The sequence below is a fragment of the Balaenoptera ricei genome, chromosome 14, assembly GCF_028023285.1.
Source record: "Balaenoptera ricei isolate mBalRic1 chromosome 14, mBalRic1.hap2, whole genome shotgun sequence".
Taxonomy (NCBI): Eukaryota; Metazoa; Chordata; class Mammalia; order Artiodactyla; family Balaenopteridae; genus Balaenoptera; species Balaenoptera ricei.
Window position 1 is genome coordinate 89914757 of NC_082652.1, and position 25415 is coordinate 89940171.

Here is a 25415-nt window from a genome sequence, read left to right on the forward strand (position 1 = left end):
TTTTTCATCTGAAAAAGTAGCTGCTTTTCTCAGAGAACTGCTTTCAGAGCTTGAATACAATCTAGACATGTTGTTTCTCTGTACTGAATTTTTACTGCTCTTAGAGATGCAACCTGTTTATTGTTTACTGTAAACACTTATTTTTATAATCCATAAAGGTCATAGTATCTTTTTTATAAATCATTTTTTTATAAATCTTAGTTTGCCAGTCTGTGTAGAAAGCCATATAGTAAGGGTACTGTGAGTTGTCTTTATTGTGAGTGTTAAAATTTAAGCAATTAAGATTCCTGTGAGAAAACGTTCTCTATAGCTTTGGATAATAAGGAATAAGCAATATATAAAATAGTTAGGATTTAGTTGTGTGCCTTTTTAGCAGTTACTATTTTAAGACCTTTTTACTTCCATTACAAAATGCTGTCTTCTATCTACAAAAAATGTCCCACTGTTCTTTAACAATGTTCAGATACCCTCTCAGTTGCATCAGAAGTCAGCCCATACAGTTCTTTCCAAGGGTAGATATGGAAAGTGTGTTGAAAAGTTTTGTTTCAGATTTAAAATCTAAACTGCCCCATATATGTGGATTTCCCATAAAGATGACAACTAAACCGTGCTACTACACACAAGAACTAACTAAACTGTATCTGCAGGTAAGAGATTTCATATCCTACCAAGTTCTCTAAGACATGCTATGCACCTTTTGCCTTCAGTGATGGACTACCTACCCACTGTGCTATAAGTCTTTTCTTTCAGTTCAATGTTTCCCTAATACTATTTGTCATTGTTGTACTTAACCATTTGTTATTGTCATTCTTATTATTATTGTATTTAACTTGGTATTATGGTAGTAGTTGTTTACTGTTCTGTTTCTTCTAATTTAACATGACTTCCTAGAGGGCAAAGAGCATATTCATCTTCTTATTCCAAGTTCCTGTTACTTAATAGGTGTTCATTAAATGTTTTTTCAAAGAATAAATGAATAAATGATCATATAGGATAGTTTGGAAACATTTGCCTCATACAAATCCAAGTTTTCTTTGAAATTCTGCCACTTCGTTTGCGTCTGATTGATTGAAAAAGCCTTTGAATAATTCCATTTATAGAAATTGAATTAACTTGGTAGCATTTTCATTGTAAGATGATATGCTAAGTGAAATCTTATTTATGAAAAAAAGGAATAAGTAGGAATTAAGCAATATTGATGAAGAAAATATGATGGCCTATCTTCACACTCAATAAAAGAAGATTTCTTTGTCAAAAGGAAACAAAATTAAAAGGGAAGTTTTTGAAGAACAAGTGGAAATTCAATTTAAATTTTTCAACAATGATCTTTCTTTTAAATGACAAATATGTGTGTTTTCATCAAAAGGAAAGATGGAGGTTTGAATAATTTGAACAGTTCGAAATGTAATATGAATTATTTCAATATTTCTGTGTCTTCTGAGTCTCCTTTCTTGACTTATAATGCTAGCATCTTGTTTTGTCATAGCTTCCACTGCTCCAGTGATTTAGGCTTTCATGTGGTGTTGACTTGCTATGGCTCAAACACTATGCCTCATGGCATTTTTGCAGCTTTTGCTGCCGTACTACTTGCTTCATTCTCTTTATAATCCTCAAGTAAAATTCACCAGAGCCAGTATTTGATAGACCCCTTTTATCTTTTCTAGCCGGGTCACACATCTGTCACTAGCCACTAGCCTGTGGATCTGGTATCCTTGGGTTAGGGGCTAACACCTCATATAAATGCTATAAAAACATAACAGCCAAAATATCAGGTGCTATAGGCAAGGCCATTTCCTTAGAAGGGAGTGTGGGTGGACAGATACCAATTGACATCTTTATGATCTTTATGAATCTTAAAATTTTTCCCTGACATAACATTTTAAAAGGTTTAGTTGTTGGCCAAGTCCAAATCTGAGGAATTTAGAAGATATGTCATTACATCATGCATTTTTATTGAATATATTTATTGAATACCTTATATTTCCAGCCTACATCTGTTTTGAAAGTGGTGAGTCCAGACAATATATTTGTGAAAATTTGCTTCTTAAATGTAAAATAACACTTATTTGGAAATTCTGGTCTTTATAGTGCTGCTGACAATTGGTACATTGACAATAAGAATTTCTCCTCAGTTTTATTGAGTGCCTTCTCTGTGCCTTCTCACTTAATCATCAAAATAGACTCTTGGGGTAAAAAATTGTTTTCTCAGTTTTGCAGAAGAAGAAACTTGAAGCTCACAGCATTCAAGTAATTTAGCCAAAACCACACAGTTAAATACATTGCAGAATTAAAACTGAAACCCAAAGAATGGATTCTTAGTTCTAAAATTGGAAAAAGTTTAGATTTGTGGTTAAGAGCCAGGCTCTAGAGACAGGCTGCCTAGGTTTGAACTCCTTACTACTTGTATAATCTTGGGCAAGTTATTTGATCTCCGTGTGCCTCAGTTTCTCCAGTTGTAAAATGGGGCATAGTAGTAGTGGTAGTAATAGCACTTGTCACAAATTGGGCTCTCTAGGAGGCCTACTCTGAAATGGAGTCCAGTGCGTGTGATGCTTATTGAGAAGTGCCCTTGGAATCAACACCTACAGACAGCAGGGAAGGAAGAAGAATGGGTAAAGGGAGAAGTTAAAAGCAAAGCAGGTGCCATATAGCCATGGCCAACCTTCTGAGGAGCACAGTGGCTAAAACGGCCCATCACAGTGGTTCTGCATTGGCCAAAATAGCCAGGCCTTTATACCTCTTCCATCTGTCGTTGGATTTGGGCCACCTGGAGACAGGCAGGTTCTAGGGTGAGATGGGTCTCCATAACTGAGGCAGTCTCTGCAGGGGCTGACTGCCAAAGGTGGTTTGCTGACAGTACCCCAGCAGCGGGGGAGCAGCCCTTTCTTGAAGGGGATCTGGGCAGCACATCACCATTTCCTTCCCAGTACTTCATAGGGTTTTTTGTGTTTTGTTTTTGGATTAGATAATCCTATTCGGAACAGTTCCTTGTACTTGAGCTCTCAGTAAATGTTAGTTCCTATTATTGCTACAACCTTGTTAGCTCTAAGATTCATGAAGTACTAAAAAGAATAAATTTTAAAAATGAAAAATAAATTGATCAAACTACTTGATAAAGCTCAACTGACTTAAAAAAGTAAATTAGCAGGAGTGCTTAGCCAAACTAGCTTTTTTTTTTAACTTACAGGAATTCTCCAAGATACATAAAAGAAATTACTATAGTGTAACGAACTCCTGTATGCCTATCATCTAGCTCTTCCTTGACGGATTTTTGGGGTGGGGGTAAACTGTAGTCTTTTAAAACAAATCCAAGATATGCTGTTATTTTAATCTGTAAAGACTTTAGTATGTATCTTTTTCTGATAAGAGCTTTTTAAAAATATTATGTAACAATAATTCATTAATATCACCTAATACCAGTTCATACTACAATTCCCTGTTTATCTCAAAGATTTATTTTAGAGGTTTCGTTTAAGTCAGAATCCAAGCAAGGTCCACATAATTTGGTTGTTCTATCTCTTAGATCTCTTTTATTGAATAACATTCCAAATTCCCCTCCCTTTTTTTTATGCCAGTTATTTGCTGGGAAAACTGGATCATATACCTGGAAAATGTCCCATATTTTGCATTTGAATGATGGCTTCCTTATCGTGTCATGTCTTTTAAACTTAACACATTCTTCCAAGCCCTATATTTCCTACAAACCTGTACTTAAATCCTAAGCTTAACTGAATCGTGGTTGGACTTTAATCAAGAAACACTCAGGTGGTGCAAGACACAGAACCAAATTTTAATAGAAAAAAACACATTTGATCCATCATTTTGATCAGTCCTCAAGCTTCATTTAATAATTTCCTTAATTCTGGGCCTCCATTAGATATCCATTCATATCTAAATATAAATTAAAGCTTTTGGTTTCCCTATAATTTTATGTTAATGTACAGTTATATAAATTGTATGTAAAGTTCTAGAAATTAAAAGTCAACTAAGCCACACTGACACCTGGCAGAATAATGGTAATAATGTGGTAGAGTGTATGTTTTTTTTTTAGGTTATGACTTCACAAAGCTTTGGTTTGTTGACAATTTAAGTATTTTAAGTTCTGTGAATTACTTATGAGCTCATCTGCTGTTTACACTGGCCCTTTTTGTAGTCTTTTTAAAATTTTTGAATGTAAACCTAGAAGAGGTTTCCCCCTTTGGGCTGTTTACTATATTTTAGAAATTGAAAGAATGAGTAAATAATACATTGACAAGCTAGGGAGCAAAACAAGCTCCTGGAAATTATTTCCACCAGATATATATTCCTGAGAGACAGATGAAGATGAAACTGGGTGTGAATATAAGCGTTTCAGATACATATTCTAGATAAGTTTTATATCAAAATACAGGTAATCTATTCTTATATGAATCTGCCTAGAATGAGTTTTTCTTTTGCTATCTCAAGTAGTAGGTATATTGTTTAACAGTTATTATGGTTTATGAAAACCAAGGGTCTAAAAATGTTCTTTGATTTTCTATAATTGATTTCAACTTAGTTCTTGACCTGTTTTTTCATCAAATGGAAAAAATTCAATCTAGACATTTTAAGATGATTCAGCCGCTTCTGACAAAACATCTTTTTGAGGTAGAATTTCATTCAAATTTAAGAATCATTCTCCCCGTGATAGCATCTACGTACGGGGGAAAGCCTACATAGGGTGAGGGCATTTGGTGTGTTTGCCTCAAATGGTCCACATCAGGAGAATGAATGCCCTAAGCTCTGTTTCCAGACACCTGCAAAGCTGGTGAGTGGACACTGGGGCTTCTGCTAACATTGCAACTGAAAAACCAAAGGCATTCATAAGTAAACTTTTCAGCAGAAACTACAGAAGTATGGCTTTACCTCACTTCTTTCTTCCAAATATTGTATGAGTGCATCTGACTGGTTGATCCTAAATCACATCCTGAACCCTAGCTGCAAAGGAGAAAATGTTCATTTTAGATTTCCAGGCTCCAGAAGGAATGCTAGAAGGAGGGTGGAATGGGTATTGAACACCAGTCCACTGTATCCGTCACATCCATCACACAGTCACAGCTGAGTAGTGGAGGGGAGAGGGCAGGCATTAACTTCTTGACTTGCATTAGTCTGATGTTGCTGGTCTCATATGGTATCTTGACAAAGATGGTATACAAGGTGTTCTTCTAGCTCCTTTGTACAGATGGTCTTCAGAAGAACAGCTGTACCCCCTCTTGAATTTCTCTAGAGCTACATGTCAAACCCTGTTATGGGTAGAATTGTGCACCCCTCCCCCCCAAAAAAAATTGACATGTTGAAGTCCTAACCAGCAGTACCTCAGGATGTGGCCTTGTTTGAAATAGGGCTGTTACAGAAATGATTAGATACTGGCATATGTGGGCCCCTAATCCAATGTGACTGGTGTTCTTATATAAAGGGGAAATTTGGACACAGACTCATTTGCAGGGAGAATGCCATGTGAATATGAAATGGCCATCTCCAAGTCAAGGGAAGAAGCCTAGAGCATATCCTTTTCTCATGGCCCCAATTCTGCCAGCACCTTTTTTATTTTGGACTTCTCACCTCCAGAACTTTGAGGCAATACATTTCTGTTGTTTAAGCCACCCAGTTTGTGGTGGCTTTGTTATAGCAGCCCTATCAAACAATACAAACCCCTTCTTGATGCGTGCTTTTTCACTCAGCCTAGCAATCTACTGGCATTATAAACCATTCCTCAGTTAGCTTCTGCATCACTTCACTCAGGGTCATGAAAGCAGGCTGGGTCCTCTTCTGTGCCCTCTGCAAATTATGAGGAAGTAAAGAGAGGTGTCCTCTTGCCTTACTGACATGGATAAGACTCAGGCTTGAGAAATCTGCAGACAAAAGTGAACGCAGTCACCTACTTTGAGCATCACCCAAACCTTACCCAGGACTTTATTGGGGACTTCCCACTTCTCCCACGAATAGCCATGGTGGGAGAAGGAGCATTGTTCTCTGTGGTGATTTGTATTATGTCAACTTGAGTACGCTGTAGGTATGTGTCCTTGAATTCCTTCCTACATCGTTCTGGCTTAGGGTGGCACGTGATTGGGAAGGTGGAGGCGAAGCGAGAGCTACGTTCACACAGAGAAAGTCTGTGTGAGGCCAGTATTGCAGCTCAGCCTCATTGGGATAAGCCATGGCAGCTTGTTGATATGGAGCAGAAGTTGGGCCATAGCTCCATCTGCCCTGACCACATCTCCTCCTTCAGCTCTCTAAATCCTGTGTCGGGTTTGTATGCATCTCCATTGCCAAGTGCACCAGCCCTTTTGTAGGTCACCTGTACTATGATGTCCGAGGCTTGAAGTTGGTAAGAGACCAACTGCTCTCTGACATCTACTCCATTTTTCAAGGTGGCCACAAGGTCACCCAGCCACATGCCCTTCTGACCAGTGACAACTCTTCTATTGCAGTATGGGGTCTATGTTCCCTCCCTTTGGGTCTGGGCAGGCCTGTGATAGAAGTGATGCTACATGACTTCCAAGACTAGGTCATTAAAAGAAAAACAGTTTCTACCTGTCTCTTGGGACAGTTGCTTTGCCACGTGTGAGGGATCCCAGTCTACATGAAGAGGCTACCTGTAGGTACTCCAGCTGACAACCAGTGTCGATCATCATACATGTGAGTGAGGAAGTGATTCCAGCCCCAGAGTCATCTAACCACAACTGCCTGAGAGACTCTTAGCTAAACCATGTCAAATCCCAGAATCAAAAAATAAATAAAATTTTTTTTTAAATCCCAGAATCATTAAAGATAAAACATAATTATTTTTATTTAAAGCCACTAAGTTTTGGTGTGATTTGCCTAATAAGTAACTGGATCACTCACTTTTCCTCTGCCTGTTCACAACTCTTATCTCCTAAAATTCTGTCCTACTGTCCTCCCAACTATATTCAACAACTGAATCTCCAGTAAGGGAGAGAAAAACCAATTGTTCTGGTTTGAATATTGTTCCAGATTGTTTTTTTAAATTTTATTTCACGTTGTGAATCTATGTGTTTTTTATGTCAGAGGGTGAGAAAAGAACTCTGTGTTGAGTGTTTCAGATTATTGTCACATGTCTCTCTTTTACAGACACTAAGACTTAATAGGTATGTATTTTAAAAGACTATAAGCACTTCCCAGCAACAGATGAATAGATAAACAAAATGTGGTATATACATACATGGACTATTATTCAGCCATAAAAATGAATGAAATTCTGACACGTGCTACAACATGGATGAACCTTGAAAAGCTAAATGAAATAAGCCAGACACAAAAAGACAAATATTGTGATTCCACTTACATGGACTACATAGAGTGGGCAAATTCATAGAGACAGAAAGGAGAATGGTGGTGACCAGAGCTGTGAGGAGAAGGAAACGAGTTATTGCTTAAAGACTATGAAGTTCCTGTTTGGGATAAAGATAAAGTTTTGGAAATAGTGGTGATGATTACAGAACAGAAGTACAGTGGGGAATGTACTTAATGCCACTGAATTGTATGCTTAAAAATGGATAAAATGGTATATTTCATGCTTTATATTTTTTTACAATTTTTTAAGAAGACTCTGAACACTTGTTTCTCTTTGATGTATCTGACAAGTCAGTTTGACGAGTACTTGCTGAATTGCTTCCAGGTACCAGGCACTCTAGTAGGCAATGAGACTGCAAAATGATTAAGACACAGTCACTGCCCTAAACTCAAAATCCTACTTGTTCTGAAAGGCGTAGTGTAGATGCAACCACCTCCTCCATTAATTTAATTTCTTGAGTAAGTGTTTTGTTAGTAACTGTGTGAAAGATTTAAGAATGTGAAGGATGTAAGAATAAGTAACTCATAGTTCCTACCCTCAAAGAATCTAGTATCTACTTAGGGAGACTGAACATGCACACTAAAAGATAAGAGCATTACCTTGTCCTATTTTTTTGGTGACAAATAAATAGTAACTGATAGAAGATCCTTGGGAAGTTGAGAGGGAAAAAATGGAGAGAAGAGGGAAAGACATTCTGAGAGAGACAGCAGAACGAGCACGTTTGGAGGACGATGGTAGCAGCTAAGGGTATAGTTTTTATAGTTGATTTATATACAATTTAGAATATAACTTCATCTTAAAATATTATCTTGAAAGGATGGTATCTAAAGAAGGATACAAATCATAAGAAATATACACATGTCCTCACTAAGGCTCATTTGTTTTTTGTTTTTCTTTACCTGTTCTATGTATTGTAGTGTTACTTTTTATCCATATTTTGATGATATCTTATATCTTATTTCTTTTCCATTAAGGACATTATTACATTTTCTAAATTTCCTAATCTTTATCCTTTCAGGAAAAGAAAGTCAAGCCGCCTAATCTAACCACTAAACAAAAATTCAGGTCCTCTCTGGCTAGGGCCCCTTCCACAAGACCTGCCCAGGCTCAAAGTATTCCACTTCATTCAGTAGCCACGGACCACAAGGTGGAGCTTTCGGTCAGCCAGCCGAAGCCCTGTGTGTCCTCAACTCTGCACCTCCAGCCAGAATCTGTTCAGAGCAGAAAGAAATCCCTTCCTGACGAGGCAGCACAAGTACATCTGAAAGTACCAAAGCTCAACAGAGGAAATAAGCAAGTTCAAGACACAGATTTTAGCTCCCAACATAATATTGCCCCTAAATTCATACCAGTTTTCAAAAATCGACAATTACAGATGAACAAAAATATCTTTGAACCTGACAACCTGAAAAGAAAACATGTTACAGAATCTAAGTTGCTTTCACTTAAAACTAGTGTGATCCAGGATGATAAACTGAATTTAGATCCAGCTATTAAAAAAAGATTTAATCGCAGCATTCAAATGAAGACTTCTAGATCTCTGCAAGAAAAAAACACTGAGTCCTTTGAAAATATGACAGAAAATCCCCCTTCTAGTGGAAAATTATCAGTCATGAGTTTAAGTAAAAGTAAACAGCTATCTAATAGTTCAGTATTTCGGATGTCAAATAACAAGTTAGGGGTAATAAAAAGTGCTGTTGACTTCCAAGTGGATGAAAAAGAAAATTTGACAAGCAAATACATAACACAAATTTTAGGGAAAGCCCACGAGTCACTAAAAGTGAAAAGACCACCACACATTTTTGAATCAGACACAGAAACGGAAGATTCCCAACTGCTGCAGCAACAATCAGTTGATCAAACTAAAGAAACTGATGTAAGTGACCACCGATTAATAGTAAGCAGAACAGCCCACAAGTCTAAAAGGAAATTATGTCAGGACTCTTCAGAAACTTCAAAGAAGCCTCACTCCAGTACTATCCATTATGGACAATCCAGTTCTTCTAAGAACCAGGTAAAAAACCTAAAAACAGTTTTAATCTGGGGATATTGACCATGTGATAGGCCTTTAAAACCCCTCAATAAAGATTTAAATGATTTGCCCAAGATCATCTAGAAACACATTAAGAAACAGAATATCTAACACAACTGCAAGTATATACAGTTAATTTATAACAAAATGTGATTCTTTAATCTGGTTACAGATACATAACTTGGACAAATCAACACCTAAGAAATCTCTCATCATTCCTAAAGCTTAGGACATGGATGTGAAAGAAGGAAATATCCACCAGGTAACTTAGGTGATATCTTCTGATTGATTGATTGATTGATTATTATTTGGCTGTGTTGGGTCTTTGTTGCTGCGTGCAAGCTTTCTCTACTTGCGGTGAGCGGGGGCTACTCTTCGTTGCAGTGTGCGGGCTTCTCATTGCGGTGGCTTCTCTTATTGCGGAGCACGGGCTCTAGGCGAGCAGGCTCAATAGTTGTGGCTTGCGGGCTTAGTTGCTCCACCACATGTAGGATCTTCCCAGACAAGGGATCAAACCCTTGTCCCCTGCATTGGCAGGTGTATTCTTAAACACTGTGCCACCAAGGACGTCCCTGATTTATTTTTTATTACATTAACAAAATAGGAATTACCAAGTTTAGGGATCCCCTATCTCACGTACCAGAGGAGCTACTTTTAATTCCTTGAAGCCTTAAAATCAACAAGGAAATAGTAAATGGTGGGGACAGTACAATCCTTGACTAAGGACTGTACACAGCAACTGTAACGTGTTGTAAAGGCCCCTAAAGAAGGATGAGGTAGAGAGAGGTCCCATCACTGGCTCCCACCCACTCTGTTCTGGGGTCTTTGCAGACTAAGAACAAGGCACGGCGCAGACTGCCTAAAGATACAAGATTTCATAGCCATTAGAACACCTACCTTTTGGACTCTTACCCAAGATAATTAACCTTAAATAATGTTTCAGAAGTTAATCATTAAGTTCAAGTTTACTCCAAAAAATTTTGCAGTGCTCACTAAAGTTAAACTTGAGATTTAGCTGATAAGACTGAGTCCACAGCACTGAAATCACAAAACCACGCATCTGGAAATTGCATTTTATTCTGTTCTGCCATCTGTTTAATCTAACAAACGTATTACTGAAATACCCACAAATACTTTTTTGCATAGAACTGTTGGAATATTTTCAATTCGAATTTATTATGAACAAACTACAAAGCATTTTCTTATTTTATTTTCCAAATGCTATTTATTTCTATAATTAATAGAGTTTTCAGCCTGATTTGAATTACCAAAAGATACTTAAATCTATTTTCATATATTTTATAATGTTAAGTTTCATGTAGTTTTTGATGGCTTACTATATGCAGTCAGTAGGTGGTTGAGGAAAAAAATGTATGTGCTAGAATGCCTTAAAATTTTTATTTTCATTTTTAAAAATAAATGAAATCTACTCTAGATTTCATATTGTTTTAGAAGTATAGCACTTTCCCACTTTGAATTACTTAAGACCTAACACAGTTTTTAACACAATTAAAACATCTGTCCATCAGCTAGAAAGAATAACATAATGAGAAAAATCATAGGATATCATAATAGAAAAGAATTTCCCCCAAATATAAATTAATATATACCCCTCTAAAATTGTTAAATAATACAAAACAGTTTCAAGAAAAAAGTAAAAAAACAAAAACAAAAAACCACGTGCAATTCCTCTTTGCAGAGATAACCACTCTGAACAGTGGACGGACACACACACACACTCCTGTGAACATGGAATCGGGCTCCATACGCTGCTGTGGAAACTCTTTTATCACTCAACAGGTTTTTTCGTGGTTAGATAGTGTTCCATTGCAATGTGGATATCCTACATTTAACTGTCCCTACTGATTGACATTTAAGTTGTTCACAACCTTTCACTATAACAACGTCATATAATTAGTCTAGTACAGATCTTTGCAAAATGCCAGTTATATAGTAGTTGTGTTAGTTGGAAATATCTTTATTTTGCCTTTTTATTATTGAAATGTATTTGAATTAATTATTTTTACTGTTGAAATTTTCAAACCACACAACATGCATAGTATAAAAAACCTCTCAGTACCTATCACCCTGCTTCAACAATTATTAATATTTTACCACTCTGTTTCATCTATTTCTCACAGATACACTTTTTTTCCTATACTATTTTAAAGCAAATTCAATATGTCGTATAGTTTTATCCATAAATACTTTAGTGTGTATCTCTTACAGATAAGGTATAGCATATTTTTAAAGAAAAAAAAGAATGTGTATATATGCATTAAATTTTGGGGGTCTACCATATCTTCATTGATTCACTAACTTTCATTTTAGTGTAAATATGCAAACTAACAGGAAGCCCTCAATAAAAATAAAATCTATTTCACAGAAGAACTAGAGCCTTCAATCATATAATCAAAATATTGGAGGGAGATTTATTTGTTCAGCCTTATTTATTAAGCCAATGCTATGTGCCAGGTAATAGGTTATACACTGGGTTACTGAAATAAGACTGCAATCAGCCATGTGGTCTATTCTCCAGCAAACCCATTCTGGGTGCCTGGCAAAGACATAGGAGTATAAGTGTATTGAAACAAATGTCAACAATGATATTTGGTCCATATTACAAATAAATTATCAAATATATAAAAAGAGGGAAACAGAAATGGAGCTTCTCTCCTAACTAGTATTATTCTGGCTTTCAAACATTTTAGATATTTGATTTGCAAAATGTGATATAATTGTTGTGGTAAGATATTTAAAGAAACCAAAATCCTCATAAATATTCCACTGAAATAATCCTTCATTAAAAAAGAGCCAGCAGAGAGTCAAGTATAAGTTGAACTTAGGTTTTTTTAGTGTGACTTACTGCTTTTGCTACTTCACTAAACGACTGCAATTAAAGGCAAAAATGAATACAAACGTTACTTCAAAATTGTAAATATAATTCTTGTTCTTGAAATTGTGCCCTATTAATTTACTGTATACCTTTACTGAAAAAGTTTCTATTTTCCAGAATTATCTCTGTTTTATAATTATTTTACCATTTGCATAAGGAACTACATCTGGTTTAAAGCCTATTTTGAGTGTGCCTTTGTCATTCTGAAACTAGTATGATAGATAACTAGTAGACTGCAGTAAAAAACAGTATGTCACTTTGTTTGTGAGGGCGTGGTGAAAATATTTGTTTATGAAGGTGCTGTTAATAAGGATATATATTTGGTCACTTGGTCAGTCGACCATAGCCTGCACTCATTCTTTTTTTTCTTTTTTTTTTTTTTTTTTTTATTAGAAGTACAAATATGCTTCTTTATTTTTTTTTTTTATAACTACCCTAACCCTAACGCGTACCCTAACCCTAACCCCTACCCTAACCCTAACACGTACCCTAATCCTAACCCGTACCCTAAACCGAGCCCTAACCCTAACCCTAACCCTAACCCTAACCCATACCATATGCCGTACCCGAACACCTCCCCGAACCCGTACCCTAAGCCGTACCCTAAGTCTAACCCTAAGCCTAACCCTAACCCTAGGCTACCCTTGACTGCTTCTGCCTCCAAAAGATTTCCTAAGCACTAGTGTTTTAAGGAACAGCTTAAAAAGAGAATCCTAATGTGATTTCTTTATAATGGGTGTGTTCCTTATCTTATCCTAGTGTCTAAACTCTTCTCCATGGCTCGACCCCCAAATAATATTCCTTTACGTGCTAAGGGGTATCTAGAGAGTGGGATAGGTTTAATAACTACCCTAAGCCTAACGCGTACCCTAACCCTAACCCCTACCCTAACCCTAACACGTACCCTAATCCTAACCCGTACCCTAAACCGAGCCCTAACTCTAACACTAACCCTAACCCTAACCCTAACCCATACCCTACGCCAGACCCGAACCCCTCCCCGAACCCGTACCCTAAGCCGTACCCTAACCCTAACCCTAAGCCTAACCCTAACCCTAGGCTACCCTTGACTGCTTCTGCCTCCAATAGATTTCCTAAGCACTAGTGTTTTGTTTTTTTTTTTTTTTCACACACACACACACTGTATTTTATTTTTACAAGAGATAAATCGACTGACACCAAGCATTGTACATGGATGACCACAACAAAAGCAACAATGATTGCAATTACCAAACATGAAACACACTCATACTATGTCATAGTATTGACATTCAGTCCAGTAATCCTCCACTGTAACAGCTCCTTTACTTTGCAGTGAAAATTGATTTGTATATTCTTTGCCTCTGAGTCCTTGTGGAATTTTTTTTTTTTTTTAAATTCAGACAGAAAGTCACAAAAATTATACTCATCCTCATCAGTTCACTCAGTCCCATGTAATTAATTTTTTTTTTTCATCTTGATCTTTTGTTAGCACTTTTATGAGTTCATCAGTTTTTCATTAGAGTTCTGAAAATGCTTATTCATTCAGTTCAGCAGTACAGTCCTTTACCAGAAACCTGTACTTGTCAGAGTCTTTTCCATGTATTTCTTGAAGATGAAACCCTTTTATAGGAACATATTTGCAAAATCATCAGAGTACACCCAGAACTGTCTGTAAATGACAAAAGACTTAAAAATGACCACGGTTAAAGATTTGATGACAGTTCATAATAATGCAGTTGACAAGAAAATTAGTTATTTCTGAGATATACATTTTAAAGTAATAAATAGGATTATTACTTATAACATTATACCAGAACATATAAGATTTTTAGAAATTTCATGTAATGTCTGAAACATTTATATTAACATATTTCCATACATATTTCCATACAAGTACAAATATAAGATTTTTAGAAATTTCATGTAATGTCTGAAACATTTATATTAACATATTTCCATACATATTTCCATACAAATACAAATATGATTTTTAGAAATTTCATGTAATGTCTGAAACATTTATATTAACATATTTCCATACATATTTCCATACAAATACAAATATAAGATTTTTAGAAATTTCATGTAATGTCTGAAACATTTATATTAACATGTTTCCATACAAATAACCCAATGAAAGTTTAGTATTAGTTGTTTTGTTTGTTTTTTTATACTGCAGGTTCTTATTAGGCATCAGTTTTATACACATCAGTGTATACATGTCAATCCCAATCGCCCAATTCAGCACACCACCATCCCCACCCCACCGCAGTTTTCCCCCCTTGGTGTCCATATGTCCATTCTCTACATCTGTGTCTCAACTTCTGCCCTGCAAACTGGCTCATCTGTACCATTTTTCTAGGTTCCGCATACATGCATTAATATACGATATTTGTTTTTCTCTTTCTGACTTACTTCACTCTGTATGACAGTCTCTAGATCCATCCACGTCTCAACAAATGACTCAATTTCGTTCCTTTTTATGGCTGAGTAATATTCCATTGTATATATGTACCACATCTTCTTTATCCATTTGTCTGTTGATGGGCATTTAGGTTGCTTCCATGACCTGGCTATTGTAAATAGTGCTGCAATGAACATTCGGGTGCATGTGTCTTTTTGAATTATGGTTTTCTCTGGGTATATGCCCAGTAGTGGGATTGCTGGGTCATATGGTAATTCTATTTTTAGTTTTTTAAGGAACCTCCATATTGTTCTCCATAGTGGCTGTATCAATTTACATTCCCACCAACAGTGCAAGAGGGTTCCCTTTTCACCACACCCTCTCCAGCATTTGTTGTTTGTAGATTTTCTGATGATGCCCATTCTAACAGGAGTGAGGTGATACCTCATTGTAGTTTTGATTTGCATTTCTCTAATAATTAGTGATGTTGAGCATCTTTTCATGTGCTTCGTGGCCGTCTGTATGTCTTCTTTGGAGAAATGTCTATTTAGGTCTTCTGCCCATTTTTGGATTGGGGTGTTTGTTTCTTTGATATTGAGCTGAATGAGCTGTTTATATATTTTGGAGATTAATCCTTTGTCCGTTGATTCATTTGCAAATATTTTCTCCCATTCTGAGGGTTGTCTTTTCGTCTTGTTTATGGTTTCCTTTGCTGTGCAAAAGCTTTGAAGTTTCATTAGGTCCCACTTGTTTATTTTTGTTTTTATTTCCATTACTCTAGGAGGTGGATCAAAAAAGATCTTGCTGTGATTTATGTCAAAGAGTGTTCTTCCTATGTTTTCCTCTAAGAGTTTTATAGTGTCCAGTCTTATATTTAGGTCTCTAATCCATTTTGAGTTTATTTTTGTGTATGGTGTTAGGGAGTATTCTAATTTCATTCTTTTACATGTAGCTGTCCAGTTTTCCCAGCACCACTTATTGAAGAGACTGTCTTTTCTCCATTGTATATCTTTGCCTCCTTTGTCATAGATTAGTTGACCATAGGTGCGTGGGTTTATCTCTGGGCTTTCTATCTTGTTCCATTGATCTATGTTTCTGTTTTTGTGCCAGTACCATATTGTCTTGATTACTGTAGCTTTGTAGTATAGTCTGAAGTCAGGGAGTCTGATTCCTCCAGCTCCATTTTTTTGCCTCAAGACTGCTTTGCCTATTCGGGGTCTTTTGTGTCTCCATACAAATTTTAAGATGATTTGTTCTAGCTCCGTAAAAAATGCCATTGGTAATTTGATAGGGATTGCATTGAATCTGTAGATTGCTTTGGGTAGTATACTCATTTTCACAATGTTGATTCTTCCAATCCAAGAACATGGTATATCTCTCCATCTGTTGGTATCATCTTTAATTTCTTTCATCAGTGTCTTATAGTTTTCTGCATACAGGTCTTTTGTCTCCCTAGGTAGGTTTATTCCTAGGTATTTTTTTCTTTTTGTTGCAATGGTAAATGGGAGTGTTTCCATAATTTCTCTTTCAGATTTTTCATCATTAGTGTATAGGAATGCAAGAGATTTCTGTGCATTAATTTTGTATCCTGCAACTTTACCATATTCATTAATTAGCTCTAGCAGTTTTCTGGTGGCAGTTTTAGGATTCTCTATGTATAGTATCATGTCATCCGCAAACAGTGACAGTTTTACTTCTTCTTTTCCAATTTGTATTCCTTTTATTTCTTTTTCTTCTCTGATTGCCGTGGCTAGGACTTCCAAAACTATGTTGAATAATAGTGGTGAGAGTGGACATCCTTGTCTCGTTCCTGATCTTAGAGGAAATGCTTTCAGTTTTTCACCATTGAGAATGATGTTTGCTGTGGGTTTGTCATATATGGCCTTTATTATGTTGAGGTAGGTTCCCTCTATGCCCACTTTCTGGAGAGTTTTTATCAGAAATGGGTGTTGAATTTTGTCAAAAGCTTTTTCTGCATCTATTGAGATGATCATATGGTTTTTATTCTTCAATTTGTTAATATGGTGTATCACATTGATTGATTTGCGTATATTGAAGAATCCTTGCATCCCTGGGATAAATCCCACTTGATCGTGGTGTATGATCCTTTTAATGTGTTGTTGGATTCTGTTTGCTAGTATTTTGTTGAGGATTTTTGCATCTATATTCATCAGTGATATTGGTCTGTAATTTTCTTTTTTTGTAGTGTCTTTGTCTGGTTTTGGTATCAGGGTGATGGTGGCCTCATAGAATGAGTTTGGGAGTGTTCCTTCCTCTGCAATTTTTTGGAAGAGTTTGAGAAGGATGGGTGTTAGCTCTTCTCTAAATGTTTGATAGAATTCACCTGTGAAGCCATCTGGTCCTGGACTTTTGTTTGTTGGAAGATTTTTAATCACAGTTTCAATTTCATTACTTGTGATTGGTCTGTTCATATTTTCTATTTCTTCCTGGTTCAGTCTTGGAAGGTTATACCTTTCTAAGAATTTGTCCATTTCTTCCAGGTTGTCCATTTTATTGGCATAAAGTTGCTTGTAGTAGTCTCTTAGGATGCTTTGTATTTCTGCAGTGTCTGTTGTAACTTCTCCTTTTTCATTTCTGATTTTATTGATTTGAGTCCTCTCCCTCTTTTTCTTGATGAGTCTGGCTAATGGTTTATCAATTTTGTTTATCTTCTCAAAGAACCAACTTTTAGTTTTATTGATCTTTGCTATTGTTTTCTTTGTTTCTATTTCATTTATTTCTGCTCTGATCTTTATGATTTCTTTCCTTCTGCTAACTTTGGGTTTTGTTTGTTCTTCTTTCTCTAGTTTCTTTAAGTGTAAGGTTAGATTGTTTACTTGAGCTTTTTCTTGTTTCTTTAGGTAGGCTTGTATAGCTATAAACTTCCCTCTTAGAACTGCTTTTGCTGCATCCCATAGGTTTTGGGTCGTCGTGTTTTCATTGTCATTTGTCTCTAGGTATTTTTTGATTTCCTCTTTGATTTCTTCAGTGATCTCTTGGTTATTTAGTAACGTATTGTTTAGCCTCCATGTGTTTGTCCTTTTTACGTTTTTTTCCCTGTAATTCATTTCTAATCTCATAGCGTTGTGGTCAGAAAAGATGCTTGATATGATTTCAATTTTCTTAAATTTACTGAGGCTTGATTTGTGACCCAAGATGTGATCTATCTTGGAGAATGTTCCGTGCGCACTTGAGAAGAACGTGTAATCTGCTGTTTTTGGATGGAATGTCCGATATATATCAATTAAATCTATCTGGTCTATTGTGTCATTTAAAGCTTCTGTTTCCTTATTTATTTTCATTTTGGATGATCTGTCCATTGGTGTAAGTGAGGTGTTAAAGTCCCCCACTATTATTGTGTTACTGTCGATTTCCTCTTTTAGAGCTGTTAGCAGTTGCCTTATGTATTGAGGTGCTCCTATGTTGGGTGCATATATATTTATAATTGTTATATCTTCTTCTTGGATTGATCCCTGGATCATTATGTAGTGTCCTTCCTTGTCTCTTGTAACATTCTTTAATTTAAAGTCTATTTTATCTGATATGAGTATAGCTACTCCAGCTTTCTTTTGATTTCCATTTGCATGGAATATCTTTTTCCATCCCATCACTTTCAGTCTGTATGTGTCCCTAGGTCTAAAGTGGGTCTCTTGTAGACAGCATATATATGGGTCTTGTTTTTGTATCCATTCAGCCAGTCTATGTCTTTTGGTTGGGGCATTTAATCCATTCACGTTTAAGGTAATTATCGATATGTATGTTCCTATGACCATTTTCTTAATTGTTTTGTGTTTGTTTTTGTAGGTCCTTTTCTTCTCTTGTGTTTCCCACTTAGAGAAGTTCCTTTAGCATTTGTTGTAGAGCTGGTTTGGTGGTGCTGAATTCTCTTAGCTTTTGCTTGTCTGTAAAGCTTTTGATTTCTCCATCAAATCTAAATGAGATCCTTGCCGGGTAGAGTAATCTTGGTTGTAGGTTCTTCCCTTTCATCACTTTAAGTATATCATGCCACTCCCTTCTGGCTTGCAGAGTTTCTGCTGAGAAATCAGCTGTTAACCTTATGGGAGTTCCCTTGTATGTTATTTGTCGTTTTTCCCTTGCTGCTTTCAATAATTTTTCTTTGTCTTTAATTTTTGCCACTTTGATTACTATGTGTCTCGGCGTGTTTCTCCTTGGGTTTATCCTGTATGGGACTCTCTGCGCTTCCTGGACTTGGGTGGCTATTTCCTTTCCCATGTTAGGGAAGTTTTCGACTATAATCTCTTCAAATATTTTCTCTGGTCCTTTCTCTCTCTCTTCTCCTTCTGGGACCCCTATAATGCGAATGTTGTTGCGTTTAATGTTATCCCAGAGGTCTCTTAGGCTGTCTTCATTTCTTTTCATTCTTTTTTCTTTAGTCTGTTCCGCAGCAGTGAATTCCATCATTCTGTCTTCCAGGTCACTTATCCGTTCTTCTGCCTCAGTTATTCTGCTATTGATTCCTTCTAGTGTAGTTTTCATTTCAGTTATTGTATTGGTCATCTCTGTTTGTTTGTTCTTTAATTCTTCTAGGTCTTTGTTAATCATTTCTTGCATCTTCTCAATCTTTGCCTCCATTCTTATTCCAAGGTCCTGGATCATCTTCACTATCATTATTCTGAATTCTTTTTCTGGAAGGTTGCCTATCTCCACTTCATTTAGTTGTTTTTCTGGGGTTTTTTCTTGTTCCTTCATCTGGTACATAGCCCTCTGCCTTTTCATCTTCTCTATCTTTCTGTAACTGTGGTTTTTGGTCCACAGGCTGCAGGATTATAGTTTTTCTTGCTTCTGTTGTCTGCCCTCTGGTGGTTGAGGCTATCTAAGAGGCTTGATGGGAGGCTCTGGTGGTGGGTAGAGCTGACTGTTGCTGTGGCGGTCAGAGCTCAGTAAAACCTTAATCCACTTGACTGTTGATGGGTGGGGCTGGGTTCCCTCCCTGTTGCTGTGGCGGTCAGAGCTCAGTAAAACCTTAATCCACTTGACTGTTGATGGGTGGGGCTGGGTTCCCTCCCTGTTGGCTGTTTTGCCTGAGGCAACCCAACACTGGAGCCTACCCGTGCTCTTTGGTGGGGTTAATGGCAGACTCTGGGAGGGCTCACGCCAAGGAGAACTTCCCAGAACCTCTGCTGCCAGTGTCCTTATCCCCACGGTGAAACAGAGCCACCACTCGCCTCTGCAGGAGACCCCCCAACACCAGCAGGTAGGTCTGGTTCAGTCTCCCCCAGGCTCACTGCTCCTTCCCCTGGGTCCTGATGCACACATTACTTTGTGTGTGCCCTCCAAGAGTGGGGTCTCTGTTTCCCCCAGACCCGTCAAAGTCCTGCAATCCAATTCCCACTAGGCTTCAAAGTCTGATTCTCTAGGAATTCCTCCTCCCGTTGCCTGACCCCCAGGTTGGGAAGCCTGACGTGGGGCTCAGAACCTTTACTCCAGTGGGTGGACTTCTGTGGTATAAGTGTTCGCCAGTCTGTGAGTCACCCACCCAGCAGTTACGGGGTTTGATTTTACTCTGCTTGCGCCCCTCCTACCGTCTCACTGTGGCTTCTCCTCTGTCCTTGGACGTGGGGTATCCTCCTTGGTGAAGTCCAGGGTCTTCCTGTCAATGATGGTCCAGCAGTCAGTTGTGATTCTGGTGCTCTCGCAAGAGGGAGTGACAGCACGTCCTTCTACTCCGCCATCTTGGTTAATCTCGCCTGCACTCATTCTTGAAACCAGTCTTCCTCCTGCTCTGTGTAGCTTTAGGCTGCCTTCCTGCTACTGTCCAGTTATCATGTCTCAGGTAATAAAAACTTATTTTACTGTTAGACTTAGCAAAATAATTTAAAAAGATAAATCCAATGCTTAAGTAGAGTGTAGTATCTTCCAATTCTTTATATAAATAATCTTGATAGCCCCTCCTCCACTCCATTAGTGTCTAAAACTTAGAATTTTTAGGAAAGCACTTCTTTAGATAAATATTAACTTATATGGCAAAGTCTGCTTATGTTAGAATCAGTCTATTTTCTGATATAAAGTAGGTTTATTTTTCATCTTACAATATTTATCCTAATGAAAATTTACCAAAAAATATGTATACACATATAACATACAAAGACATATACATATATGTGTGTGTGTGTGTGTATATATATATATATATATATAATTTACTGCAAAGATAAATTAATTGATTGATTATTTACTACTCCATGTTCAGAGACGAGAGTCCAGACCAAACTGTTGTGCTCAAATTCACTGGAAGATTTTGGTTTATTTTAAAGAAGATTTTGGTTCCTTGTTTTAATTTATATGCATTGTGGAATACCCCTTACCCTGCCCCCAAATCATTCTTCACATTCCAATTGTATGTCAGTTTTAGAACCATTACAATTTTAAAACCATAAACAAATGATTTTCTTTGCCTATGTATATAGATCAGCCATTGCATTTAAAAATCGAGTATGCTGAAATTAATGCTAAAAATCACCTTCATAGAAATGTAAAAAAGCTTTTTTTGTACCTTTCGTATTTTAAATTTCACAGTATTTGTTGCTTACTATGTTACTATTTATTTTTATTTATATTTTATTAGATATTACTATAATTACTATACATTATTATATATTATTTATATTTTATTTGTTGCTTACATAGCAAATAAGTAAAAAATACGGGTTAGTCAATGATTAGCTTTTATCTGACTAACCAGTTCACTAACCAGTTCTTGCTCTCTTTTTCAAATTGCTCATCATCTGCTGTTATGCTGGAACTGACAATGTATTGGGTATTTATTGATACTTAAGAATGGTCAGTATTGATAAATGCTTAAAGATGTCATGGTCATTATCTATTGATGCTTAAAATATTTATGCTGTATCCTACATAGTGTCATAGTATCTTATTTTTAATTAAAAAAACTATTTCAAATAGATGTATTCTTCTATGTCAGAGTGACTATATAGGAATGAAAAGGCTTAGATAAATTACAAATTCTTTTACCTCTGTGGTTCCATTTCTTCACATGCATTTGCTGCTGGACCCACATAAACTATTTTAGGTTCTCACCACTTTACAGAACCTTTATTCTCAAAGTCTTTCGTTCTTTCATACAACAGACATTTATTTAGTATTTGGCATGTGCCAAGAGCTATTGTAGATGCTTGGGATATATCAGCGAACACTGGCAGGGAGAGACAGACAATAAACATAACAAATAAATTATATAATGTATTAGAAAGTGACAAGTGTAGGAAAAAAGAAAAATAGAGCAAAGTAAGAGACATGGTTTAGGTAGGCTTCCTTGAGCAAAGACATGCAGGAGGAGAGGGAGTTAGCCACATAGATATCTGAAGGATGAGCTCTCCAGGTGTAAGGAACAGCCTATATGTTCAGGGAGACATCAGGGAGCCCAGAGTGGCTAGAGTTAAATGGGCTGGAGAGAAGAAGCCAGGAGATATGACCTGATCAAGAACACATACTTTTACCCTAAGTGAAATGGAGTTGGGACCAGAGGGGTGACACATCTGACTTAGATTTCAGCAGCATCATTCTGACTGCTGTGTTTAGACTAGACTGGGGTAGAGGAGAGTTCAGGAGAAGAAACAGGGAGACCTGCTGAGAGGCTGTTTCAGGAATCCAGGCAAAGATGAAAGTGGCTGGTAGCAGAGGAGGAGATGAGAAGTGGCTGACTCTGGTTATGTTGTGAAGGCTGAGGTCCACAGGATTAGGAATGTGAGGGAAAGAGGTGCTGAGAAGGGCTCCAGGGCTTTTGGCTTGATCACTTGGGAGGATGGAACTGTTATCAACTGAGATGAAAAGGAGCAGGCTTTGGAGTAAGAGGAGGACTGGGGATTGACCATTTCACAGTATGGAGGTCATTGATGACTCTGACAAACAATTTCTGTGTCATGATGGAGGTGAAAGCCTGACTGGGTGAGAGTAAGAGAGAAGGGCGGCACAGGGGGGGATTGGAAATCATGAGTGTAGACTGCTCACTTGAGAATAGTCACCGGTGGACTTTTCTAACTCATTTTCATTTACTCCTTAACAATATTATCCTGTGGTTACCCCTTTCTTGAAACACTGTTCTCCCATGGCCTCTGTAATCTTACATCTCTGGACACAATTTTTCTGTTTCCTTTACTCACTGGCATTGAATACCCCAGAGACCTTGAAGGATAAACAGTGGTTATGCCTGACACATTTGGGACACGGGAGGAACAGTAAGAAGGACATTCCAAAGAGAAGAACTAAAACAAACAAAGGCCCGATGAGGTTACATGTGTTTAAGGAACAGTGAATACTGATTCTGGTGTGGTCAGCATATGCTTCATACAGGGACCAGAATGAGTGTAGACTGGGCCACGGTGGTCAAGGAGAGTTTTAGGCATGTAGAAATCATCTGGAGACTATTCCAGAAACCTAATCCAAGGAGCGGAGAATGGAGAATAAGACAGTACTAACAGACCTAGAAATGGCTGGTCAGGGAAACTGGCTGTGGATGGCACATGCTGGCGAGGTAGGCTCAGAGATGAAGCTGCATTTTCAAACTTGACTAATGCAAGAAGATCATTCCCCTTTAAAAATACAGAAATGAAGGAGTGGTAGGGAAGACGTAACATGAAGATGACTGATTCCGTCCATCATAAACTGGGTTGGACTGAATCAGTAGACAACTAGATTAAAATTCAGAACATGGTATCGTCTGGGGAGTCCACATAGAAATGTTAGTTGAAGGCATGTGTGAGCGTGTAAGCAGCTAAGAGAAGAACACAAATGACAATTTTGAGGACAGGATATCGACACATAAGGAATGGGGGAGTGGGAGAAGGTGCAGAGAAAAGCAGTCGGGATAAGGTCAGAAAGCAGAGGTGTGGAGTCCCAGAGCCAAGGAAAAGGAGGGTGTGTGGTGGCAACATTGGTGTCAGTAAAAGCCCAGAAGAAGGAGGCCTGAGAGGCAGAAGGCTTCGGTCTCAGAGGTCCCTAGTGGCTGCTGCGGTTCAAAGGTGAAGCACAGAGCATGGTCAGGTGTGCAGGAAGCAAGTGCTGGAGTGTTCTGTGAGAAGTTCGGCTGTGAAGGGAGGACGGTCATTGGAAGAGATGGCAAGATCAAAGGAACATTTGTGATCTGAAACAAAAGTACAAACACTTCAAAATAACCAGAAAAAAAAAAAGAAACGCTGAGAATATAACAAATGAATAGGATTTTTCACTTTTAAGCTTTTCATCTATGATTTGTAAAATTTCTGAAAACTGCTACCACTAAATATTAACAGAAAACTCATAAACAGTTGATCATCTTAGTTTATGAGCTTGTGTTTTTAAGAATGCTCATGATTGATTTTTTTTAATATTACATGTATCTTTCATATGTTTTCTGCCAGTGAAACTTTTCCTAGTTTCTATAAAAAATAAAATGCATTAATGTTTTATTGTATTCCACAGAGATTATCCTTGCTACTTTATATTTATTAAATTTCTGAATTTAAATATTCAAGGAATGCTTTACTGTTAACATTCAAAGATGAAAGAAATTATGTATAGTATGCAAGTAATGTTTTAATATTTTGTTCCACTAGCTTTTTTCCAGAGGATCAATAGGAATTATTTACATTTGGTAGCCTACATTCCTGTATAAAAAGCAGAAATCTGCAGTCATATTCAAGGAGAAATCTGGCAAAACATAATGGGCTCTGTGGTTTATTATATATATACTTATCTGATCATTAAAATAGTTTTGGAATAAAATATTTAAATCTCTGAAGAACATGAGTTAAGCTGCTTTAAAATAAAATCCTGGGTCTGCATGTAGAGGGAACATATGTGAGTATAATCATTTAGCTAAGATGTATGACATAATGGAATTTTATAAACATGCTGTTTCAACCATTATAAGGTTTTATTGCTAAGAGTAAAGATTTTATATAAATTGTCTTTTTCAAATTCATTTCTAGCCCTGCTCCTTACCAATACTGCCATACTGAAAAAAAGGAAATAAATATGGGACTTTAATGAAGCAAAGACAGCCTCACTACCCTCATTTCCCTTTGGTTCTCAACTTGGTAAATGCTTGTTTTAGTCTGAGTCAGAATTTGAAAACTAGCTTCCTTTCTGGAGTTCCTGTTTTTGATAATGGCAAGCTAGGTTATTCAAACTAACCCTGTCATGGAAAGCAACTAATAATGCTGGATGAATTTTTTAGAGTTCATGAAAACATCCAAGAACCACAATGACATAAGGAATTACAGTCTAAACACTAAGAAAAAACCAGAAAGGTAAACAGAGTATTCAAAAGCACTTTTGCTTATAAGATATACGATAATCCAGAGCTGAAACTACGCTGTTTTGATGCCGCTGAGGAGTGAGGGGAACAGAAATGTACAAGTCCAGAGCCTGCAAAGACGCAAAGCCTAACTGGAGGTGTCCGCCACACCCTGCAGCACACACGCTTTGCCGGGGTCCCGAAGCCCGCGCCCGTGGCAAAGGTAAGCCGCCAGTAACCAGCTCCGTTCTCTTCACCGCCGGCAGGCCCCCGGGTGCTCCGCCTTAGCGGGAGAGGGGTAGGCAGAAAAACATCCCTGTAAAGGGGCCCCCAGTGGACTTCTGCCCGAATTTATATCACCCAGGTGATCCAGGAAACCTCGAACCAAGAATTTAGTTTAAAATAATACCAGAAATATAAAATTATCAGAAATACCAACACCTTTAGGGAGAAAACTAAACTTTATTGAATTATATTAAAGAATATCCAAGTAAATGGAGAACTGTCATGTTC

General features: G+C 37.3%; 1 protein-coding gene across 1 annotated transcript in view; it reads left to right on the forward strand.

Annotated features, from left to right (window-relative positions):
• The window catches only part of C14H18orf63 (chromosome 14 C18orf63 homolog), a 44690-nt gene extending 20023 nt beyond the window's left edge, over positions 1 to 24667 (forward strand). Inside the window, exons 10-13 of the mRNA XM_059895424.1 lie at positions 464 to 647; positions 8352 to 9347; positions 9538 to 9627; positions 24595 to 24667. Coding sequence (XP_059751407.1) covers positions 464 to 647; positions 8352 to 9347; positions 9538 to 9594 — 1237 coding nt within the window. The 3' untranslated portion in view covers positions 9595 to 9627; positions 24595 to 24667. The remainder of the gene's footprint in view (positions 1 to 463; positions 648 to 8351; positions 9348 to 9537; positions 9628 to 24594) is intronic.
• The last annotated feature ends 748 nt before the right edge of the window (positions 24668 to 25415 follow it).